Source organism: Psammomys obesus, unplaced genomic scaffold (assembly GCF_907164565.1).
Source record: "Psammomys obesus unplaced genomic scaffold, mPsaObe1.curated_primary_1811, whole genome shotgun sequence".
Lineage (NCBI taxonomy): Eukaryota > Metazoa > Chordata > Mammalia > Rodentia > Muridae > Psammomys > Psammomys obesus.
In genome coordinates, this window is record NW_026593982.1 from 732,929 (window position 1) to 742,684 (window position 9,756).

Here is a 9,756-nt window from a genome sequence, read left to right on the forward strand (position 1 = left end):
CACACACACACACACACACACACACACACACACACACACACACACACCGAAGAAGTAGCAGCAACAATAGCCACAACAACAGGGGGAGCAGCAGCCCTTCAGAGCATGCAGCCCTCTCAGAGCCCTGGCATTTATACCCTCTTCAGAAAAAGTTCCCAGAATTCCACATGCCACAAACCCAGATACTATCTGCCAATGGTAAATCCATGTCCCTCCTAGAGCATGAGACAATCACAGTTAGCAGCTGTGGACAATCTAAAGCTACCCCATATCCTACACCTGAGATTAAAATAAAAACATTCACATAACTGGGTTTTTAAAAAAGCCAAAATTCTCTTTACAGTTACTCTCATAAGAAAATAAGTTACATTTACAATTTTTCCAAAACAAGGCAGAGATACATATTTTCTAACACATTATGTCTACCCCTCTTTCTTTCTCATTTGCCATTATCTCAATTTGACAGGCATAGAAATCGACATTCAGAGAGACTCAAGACTACAACAGCAAGTAAGTGGCCATGACTATTAGACAAGAATGTCTAGAGCTGAGGAAAGGCCAGGATGGAGTAGATGGCTGTGTCAGAAAGTGCCCAAGCTGAGCTAGGCATGTTTCACACAGCTGTACTTTAGCTACATTCAAGGCTGAGATAGAAAGATCATTGAAACTCATCAATCTGAGTCCAACCTGGACATTAGATTAAGACCCTGAATCCCCAAAAACAAAAACAACAAAAAAAGGGTGGCTAGGTATGGTGGTGCACACCTTTAATCCCAGTGCTTGGGAGGCAGAATTAGGTGGATCTTTCTGAGTTCAAAGTCAGTTGAGTCTAGTCTACTACGGAGTAGCAACACTGCCAGGCCTGTGTAAAGAGACTGTCTGGAGGAAAAAATGAGAAGAAGGATAAACCAACAATAGCAGGCACACTGAAAATGGGATTTTTTTTTTTCTCATGCTGGAGATGGAATCCAGGAACCTGACACCTAATAACAGGAGTGTGTGTATGTCAGTGTGTGAGTGCATGTGGAGTGTGTGCTCTTAAATGTGGAGAGGAGAGGAGACATCAAGTGTCTTCTCCGACAAGCACAGTGGTACACAGCCCATGTGCATGTCTGTGTGTCACTCTGTGTGTCACTTACACTCATGGTTCCTCCAGAGGCCAGAAGGCAGCATCAGATCCTCTAGAACTGGAGTTAACAGAGAGATGTGAGCCATCAAGTAAGTTCTGAGAACTAAATGCAGGTCCTCTAGAAGAGGTGCTCTTAACTGCTAAGCCATGTCTCCAGCCCCAGGTATACCTTTTAAGTTGGCAAATGCAGAAAACCAGAATTTTCTGAATCAGGACACTCCCTGATTATATCTAATTCCATCTTTTTGTTATCTGATTGGTTTTTTTTTTTTTTTTTTTTTTTTTTTGTTTTCTGTTTGTTTTGAGACAGAAGCCATGGCTGGCCTGGAATTCACTATGTAAATCAAGACTGGCCTCAAACTCAAAGATCTACCTGCCTCTGCCTCCAGAGTGCTGGGATTAAAGATGTACATCACCATGACTGTATTGCCTGACATTTTAGTGCTTACTAATATTCTAAATGCCTTAATCACCACACAAGAAGAGGCACCCAGCAAAATCCACATGTAGTCTATGGGTTCAACATCTAGCATATGAACATAACTGGCCTATACTCAAGTCCTTTCAAGTAGAAATATCACCATTCACTTCATCTTCTGTGAAAATTAAACATGTGTATCTGCCATAACCTATGATGGGTTTAATTCTAGTTATAATGGTTCCTGTTTTCTTTGAATGTAAAGAAATAGGCAGAATTTTCTAAAATATATTTCAAGTAGTAATTCTCATTTGTAATAGTTTGGTTATATATAGGTGTGTACATGTGTCATTTAAATTTCTTATAATGCTCTTTAAAACAGAAGCAGCACTGAATTAAAGCACCCAAAAATGCTCAGAACAGTGCCTAGCACACACTGAGCTCTTTATGCTATTATTGCCCTTGCTGCTATTGTGTACCTATTAAATCACTCAGGTACATGTTTGTTGCTTGGCCCACTACCTATGTTATTACATTGAAGAGCCCACAGATTATGATTTTTCTAACACTCTGCCATGCTCTGTCAATATTTGCAGAGAAATGGGGGATTGGAGCTAGGTAAAATATTTTGTCTGCTTAAGGGATTGGGATGGGGAAGCCAGAAGACCACATGAGTAACTGAGGAAAGTGAGTCATATAGAAAACTGCTTGCTCCCCTAGAGCCAAGTGGATGAAAATGTACCACAGACAGAGCCAGATAAAAGGAATCTTGAACCTTTGGGAAAGACTGAATCACTTCCACTTCCTGTCCTCATCCAGAAGCTTCTTAAAATAATATTCATGCCTAAACAAGTGTCACTAACACCAGGAATAACTGGAAGGCACTGAACACAAACATGGGGGCTGACTATACAGCAAGCAGGAGTCTGAACAGCTCCTTTTAAAAATGACAAGCCTGGGGCTGGAGAGATGTGTCAGCGGTTAAGATCACTGTCTACTCTTCTAGAGGTTCTGAGCTCAATTTCCAGCAACTACATGGTGGCTCACAACCATCTATCCCTCTGATGCCCTCTTCTGGCACACAGGTATACATGCAGATAAAGGACTCACACACATTAAATAAATATATCTTAAAAAAGAAAAAAAATCACAAGCTTGCTGGGCATGGTGGCACATGCCTTTAATCCCAGGTCTCAGGAGGCAGAGCCAGGTGGATCTGTGTGAATTCAAGGCCAGCCTGGTCTACAAATCAAGAGTCTACAACAGGCAGGGCTGTCTGAAGCACTGAAACAGCATTTAAATTGGCTGACCTCAAACTCTCAGAAATATACCTGTTTAACTCCCCAGTGCTGGGATTAAAAGTGTTTGCTACCATGCTGCAACATTTAAATTCTATAATCCTGCCAGTGGCACGTGCCTTTAATTTTTTAATTAAAAAATTAATAATTCCAGTATTTGAGAAGCTTGAGACAGGAGGATCCAGAGTTCAGGGCGAGCTGTGCTATATATACTGACTGCAACGAAAAATACAAAGGCTGGGAATGTGGCTTAGTGGTAGCTTGATATCCAGCTCTGCAAAATCAAATTCTAAAACTGATTTAAATAACAATCTGCAAAAGGTGCTCACCAGTATGGAAATCAGAAGATATGGATTCCATTCTGTGTGACCTTGAGTCAGTCACTTCATCTCTCTGGGTTTATCTTGCTCTGTTGGGTGGGAAAAAAGAGAAATAAATAACCACTTCACTTCAGGGGATTGTGATAAGGATTTCCTGTAGTAAAATGTTTAGAATGGAATCTGGTATGGCAAATCCACAGCCTCCAACTGTTCCTCTTGACTATAAAACTGGGCAAAAAATTGAGAATTTGCAGGTTACTGGACATTTGAATAGTGAGACACAGGCATCCCAATGGCTTTTTGGCCATATAATCTTTAATCAGGTACGCCACAACCTGTATAAGGTCTAAGAAAATGGGTTTCTAGATGCTTTGATCCTTGACTAGGTACTGCAAGCACGCACGCACACACACAGAGACACACCTGCCTGCCATCACTCAATTTTAAAATGATCAGTGTTAGGCCTGAATTCTGGCTATTCACGTGTCCAACAAGGAGGCGTACAGCATTTAAGCTTCTGCCAAAAAACTTCCAAGTAGCCTGTCGTTTCAGTCTGCAGGGGCTTGGGGAAGGACCGAGGATGATAAAACCACGTTCTAGGGCTTTCGGACCCACCCGATTTCCCGTTGGCGACGTGTCGCCATTTTGTTGCGAAACATGGCTGCCAGCCCTCCCCGCGGTGGGGAAAAAAGGGGCGGAGGAGCGCCACGTTAGCCCTTTCTCTGAGGTATTCAACATGTTCACACGACCTCCTCTAGGCTGGGTATGGCGGTGGACCGAGGAGAGGGGGGAAAAAAATCACAACTCGCTATCCTACGTCTCGATGGCCATTTCGGGCGAGGCGACTCGGTCAGGAAGACCTCCCAAGATGGCGGCCGCGCCTAGGGTGGGCCAGTCCAGGGAGCGTGGCCCGGGCCGCGCGAGCGGGGCGGACCCGCGGGCCCGCCGGCAGCCCTTCGCCGCGCACTACTCCACTAACGCCCGAAGAGGCTGCGGCGGGAGACGGGGCAGGAGGTGGGGCTACTGAGGCTGCACTGAAGAGACCAGCAGGGTGCAAACAAAGCATTATGTAAATGGACGCCATTCTTCTAGCGGCCCGGGTGCCTAACACGTCCCCCAAACACCGCGGGCCCGAGCGAGCGGCCCTCGGCGGAGGGCGAGTCTCCAGCCTCTCTACGCGCCGGACGCAGCCATCGGACGGAGGCCAAGGTGGGGGCTGGTACGAGGCGCCCGGACGCCGGGGACGAAGGGGCCCCACGTGCCCACCACAGCGCGTGCCCGGCCGCCAGGCCGCGCGGCGCCGCCCCTCCCCCACCGGAAGCCGCCGCGGGCCCCGCCCGCCCCCCCGCGCCCCGCGCATGCGCCCCGGCCGCCTCACGCGCACGTTTTCCACCCGCGGCGGCCCGCCACCGCCGGCAGTAGCCTCCGCGCCTGCCTGTATCGCTCCGCGCCGGAAGCCATCGGCGGAGCGGAAAATGTTGTCTGCCTCCGTCACAAAACAGTAATCTCCCCAGTCCCCGGCCTCTAGAGTTCATAAAAACACGTGCTCCCTCTCAGCCCCGCCGAGTGCCCGGGGTCGCCCTCGCTGTGGGTTTGCCCCCGTCCCGTGGCGCCACAGGGCTATTTTTCTCAAGTATCGCGCGCGCTGGCGCAGTCTTGTGACCTAAAAGAGCCGGTCCTCTTTTTTTTTTTTTCTCCTAGGGGTCCTGCGCAGCAAGCACTTCCGGGGTCAGAGGGTACGCGGGGTTGAAAGCGGGCTTCCCGCCCCGCCCAGACCGCCGAGGCTGCCGCCGGAGTCGCCACCGCCGCGCCCTCGCCCACCCGCCCGTCCGCCGCTCCCGGCCCCGCTCGCCCCCGCCGCCGCCGCCGCTCGTCTTGCGACGCCGCCGCGGCCTCCCGCCCGCGCCCGCCCGCTCCCGCGGCCCCCGCTCGCCTCGCGCCGGCAGTTCGGGCCTACTCCTCCCCTCCCCCGCCAGCCGCCCAGGAATTGACCACGTAACGAGCCCAACTCCCGAACGCCGCCCGCCGCTCGCCATGGACGCCGGTGTGACTGAAAGCGGACTCAACGTGACTCTCACCATTCGGCTGCTGATGCACGGAAAGGAAGTAGGCAGCATCATCGGGAAGAAAGGGGAGTCGGTGAAGAGGATCCGCGAGGAGAGCGGCGCGCGGATCAACATCTCGGAGGGGAACTGCCCGGAGAGAATCATCACGCTGACCGGGCCCACCAATGCCATCTTTAAGGCCTTCGCCATGATCATCGACAAGCTGGAGGAAGATATCAACAGCTCCATGACCAACAGTACGGCGGCCAGCAGGCCCCCGGTCACCCTGCGGCTGGTCGTGCCCGCCACCCAGTGTGGCTCCCTGATCGGCAAGGGCGGCTGCAAGATCAAGGAGATCCGCGAGAGCACGGGGGCCCAGGTCCAGGTGGCGGGGGATATGCTGCCCAACTCGACCGAGCGGGCCATCACTATCGCCGGCGTACCGCAGTCGGTCACCGAGTGTGTCAAGCAGATCTGCCTGGTCATGCTGGAGACGCTCTCCCAGTCTCCGCAAGGGAGAGTCATGACCATCCCGTACCAGCCCATGCCGGCCAGCTCGCCAGTCATCTGCGCGGGCGGCCAAGATCGCTGCAGCGACGCGGCGGGCTACCCCCACGCTACCCACGACCTGGAGGGACCACCTCTAGACGCCTACTCGATTCAAGGACAACACACCATTTCTCCGCTGGATCTGGCCAAGCTGAACCAGGTGGCAAGACAACAGTCTCACTTTGCCATGATGCACGGCGGGACGGGATTCGCCGGAATTGACTCCAGCTCTCCAGAGGTGAAAGGCTATTGGGCAAGTTTGGATGCATCTACTCAAACCACCCATGAACTCACCATTCCAAATAACTTAATCGGCTGCATAATCGGGCGCCAAGGCGCCAACATCAATGAGATCCGCCAGATGTCCGGGGCCCAGATCAAAATTGCCAACCCAGTGGAAGGCTCTTCTGGAAGGCAGGTCACTATCACTGGCTCGGCTGCCAGCATTAGCCTGGCCCAGTATCTAATCAATGCCAGGCTTTCCTCTGAGAAGGGCATGGGGTGCAGCTAGAACAGTGTAGGTTCGCTTGTAACCCCCTTCTGCTGTTTTCCCATGATCCAACTGTGTAATTTCTGGTCAGTGATTCCAGGTTTTAAATAATTTGTAAGTGTTCAGTTTCTACACTTTATCATCCGCTAAGAATTTAAGGAAAAAAAATCACATTCTCTGTTCAGCTGTTAATGCTGGGATCCATATTTAGTTTTATAAGCTTTTCCCTGTTTTTAGTTTTGTTTGGGTTTTTTGGCTCATGGATTTTATTTTCTGTTTGTCAATAAAAAAATGTAAGAGTGGAATGTTAATAAATTTCAGTTTAGTTCTGTAATGTCAAGAATTTAAGAATTAAAAAAATGGATTGGTTAAAAATGCTTCGTATTTGAAAAAGCTGGGAATTGCTATCTTAACTCTTTTGTTGGTGCTTTCTTTTTCCCTTCCCCTTTTAAGTATGGGGTGCTTGGAGGCCAGAGGGAGAAGGGTGGGCCGCCCTTGTTGTTCTTTGCAAGCTTTCCTTGCCTTATCGGTAAGATTCCATTCCCTCTGCCCCAACAAAGGAACGGCAGGTTGGGCCTGCTTTGGGATGTTTACAAAAGACGGGGTCTCTTCCTGGGAGTGACATCTCTCCAAACAAGTTCCAGAGAGGCGCCTGCCCATTTCTCTGGTAGAAAACACAGGGTTTTCTCAGGTGGAAAAACTGCCCATTCAGTAGGACAGGATGAGTGAGGAGCACCCTTGTCTATCCAGCCAGTTGTTCTGCCCCCATTCCGAAGGGGAAACTTACCCGGGAACAATAAAATATTCTGGGGAAGGGCTGTGGGAGGGGGCAGGGACTAGAGGACGGGGTTGGGAAGGAGGGCCACAGCTGTGGCTTGGTTGGGGAGTGGAGGGTCTTGAGTCTGGGATGACACCCACCACCCACAGAAGGGCCACGTGGGGAGCGTGCACCTGTGGCAAGTAGCCAGTCAGAATGTTACACCTGTCACTTAGGTGCCCAGAAACAAAAAGGCATTTTTCTGATTTTCCTCAGCTGTGTGCAGTGGTTAATTACAGCAGGAAATAATCCTGAGTAAGTGGGGCAGTCCTCCCAGGAATGTAGACCAGTCCAGGGTGTTTGAATGCAGATTCCTGAGTCCCACTACACACTTGAGCCACAAAGCTGCATGTTTAACACCCATTAAGATGATATCAAGTTTTTCTCCCGATGGAGAACAGCTGCAGTTCTAGTAACCCCCATCAGCTGAGTCCAGGCTGGACATAGGGTAAAAGAAAGTGTCCCTTAGCCACAGGCAGCAGTAGACAACAGTAAGACAATAGACAGTTTAAGTGCCAGAGTGGGCAGTTCAAGCCCAGGCAGAGGACTCCCTGGGGATGGGGTGGGTATCCACAGTAAACATTGTGAGGCTTATGTGCAGGACACTAGATACAGGCCTGTCTCCGAGCGTCCCTGGAGATGAGATGTCCATCCGCTGTTTACATATATGTGGGGCTGCCGAAAGGAGTCCAGGTTATAGAATTAAGCTTGGTTCTGCCACTGTGGCCTTGAATAAAACACTGAAAAATGAAGATGTTAAGGAACACTCCCTGAGTTTGGGACAAAAAGCAGTTTTGGAACACAGTAAACTAGATTGCAGATGGCCTATTTCTGGGAGTAGGGATTGCCTAGACATGGGCAGAGAAGGCCTCATTAAAAGATAGGGATATGGCTGGGTGTGGTGGTGCATGCCTGTAATCCCAGCACTCAGGCAGTGGCAGAGGTAGTCAGATCTCTGTGAGTTTGAAGCCAGCCTGGTCAATAGAGTGAATTCCAGGACAGCCAACGCTACACAGAGAAGCCCTGTCTCGAAAAACCAAATAAATGTATGTATACTAGCCAAGTGCGGTAGTGTAATTTTAATCCCAGCACTCACTCAGGAGGCAGAAGGAAGCTGAGCTCTGAGTGTGAGGCACCTATGCAGTGAGTTTCAGACCAGCCAGGGCTACATCGGCCCTAATAAATAAAAGTGAATGCTGGGAGGGGATGGCGCAAGCCTTTAACCCCAGCACTTGGGAGGCTGAGGCACACGGACCACTCAGTTCAAAGCCAGCCTGCTCTACTGAGGGAGTTCTGAGATAGCCAGGGCTACACAGAGAAACCTTGTCTGAAAAAACAGAAACAAATCGATGTGTACTAAACTTGGCTGAGTGACCAGGAGGGACATGGCCAGGGAGGACCTAGTACAGTGTCTTTTGGAAGCTGACAGGGTAAATGAACAACAAACCTGAGTCCTCAAACACTGAGCCAGACAAGCTGGTAGAGTCCCTGGAAGAGGAAATGGCTCAAATACATTGTGGGAGAGCACTCAAGCTCCCCAGCCCTCCCCAACATGCCCAGTCATTTGAAGACTATTTGGACAGCAAAGTATACAACAGTTCCCACCTTGGAGAAATGAAAGGCAAGAGACACCACTAGAAACCATCTCAGGAAGGAGGTTCTATTACAGGCTGGGAAGGGGCACCAATCAGGATACACCGGAAAGGATGAAGATGGACATCAGGATGAAGATGGACATCTGTCCCATGACAGATTTGTACACAGGCAGAAACGTCTCATCAGTAACTACAAATAAAGCCACAGCTGCATGCCAGCAGGTAAATATGGACCAAGAGCTGAGACTTAGTAGCCTTGGGTGCTGGTCTGTGCACCCCAGTCACTACCTGACACAGCAGAGCCTGTACGCACTGTAGTGGGAGAGCAACTCTGTAGTATGTACAGGCCCTGTGTTCCGTTCAAACAAAAAGTAAACACTTGGAAAGAAATGGTTGAAGCAGCAGAATAGTTCACTATAAAGTGCCCTTGAGAGAATTCAAAGTTTCTGAGCTGATGGAGGGACATTACTGGAGAGAGATTTTAACGAAACAACAGAAATAGATGTGATAGCAAGCCATTAGGCAGCTGCGACAGGAAGTTCACAAGGTTGAAGACCAACCTATGTATTGAGACACACACCCCTATCTCAAACAAAACAAAAACAAACACACACACACGCACAGAGCCAGGCATGTGATGTGGCCAAGCCATAAATCCAGGCACTTAGGAGGCACAGGCAGGCAAATCTCTCCGTGGTGTGAGTTCAAGGCCAGCCTGGTCTACAAATTGAGTACCAGGCTAGCTAGAGCTACAAAGCAAGAACCTGTCTCTAAAGAAGGAACTCCCTTATCATCCCACCGTCCCTTCCCTCCCAAAAAAAGGACTGAGGTCCAACAGATGTAATGTAACGTGTAATGGTTCATATCTTTATTTTTCTTTCATTCTTTGTTTTGTGTGTGATTTTTGGTTGTTTTGTTTTGATTTGATTTTTGTTTTTTCGAGATAGGGTTTCTCTGTGTAGTCTTCCTGGACTCACTTTGTAGGACAGGCTTGCCTCAAATTCACTGAGATCTGCCTGCCTCTGCCTCCCTGAGTGCTGGGATCACAGGTGTGCCCCACCAAACCCATCAGCTGGTCATACCTTTGATCCTAGC

General features: G+C 49.6%; 1 protein-coding gene and 1 long non-coding RNA gene across 5 annotated transcripts in view; one reads left to right on the plus strand and one right to left on the minus strand.

Moving 5' to 3' along the window:
* Window positions 1–4,840, minus strand: part of LOC129684457 (uncharacterized) — a 22,418-nt gene extending 17,578 nt beyond the window's left edge. Inside the window, exons 1-2 of one of the 4 annotated variants that reach the window (XR_008721342.1) lie at window positions 4,550–4,840; window positions 3,175–3,254 (exon numbers count right to left, since the gene is read on the minus strand). This is a non-coding gene — a long non-coding RNA (uncharacterized LOC129684457). The other 3 variants (XR_008721343.1, XR_008721341.1, XR_008721344.1) reach the window with 3 other exon arrangements.
* Window positions 4,841–4,948: 108 nt separating this feature from the next.
* On the plus strand, window positions 4,949–6,626 carry Pcbp1 (poly(rC) binding protein 1). Its single transcript, XM_055617608.1, has one exon. The coding sequence runs from the start codon at window positions 5,200–5,202 to the stop codon at window positions 6,268–6,270; it is 1,071 nt and encodes a 356-aa protein (XP_055473583.1). The 5' UTR covers window positions 4,949–5,199; the 3' UTR covers window positions 6,271–6,626.
* Window positions 6,627–9,756: the final 3,130 nt, after the last annotated feature.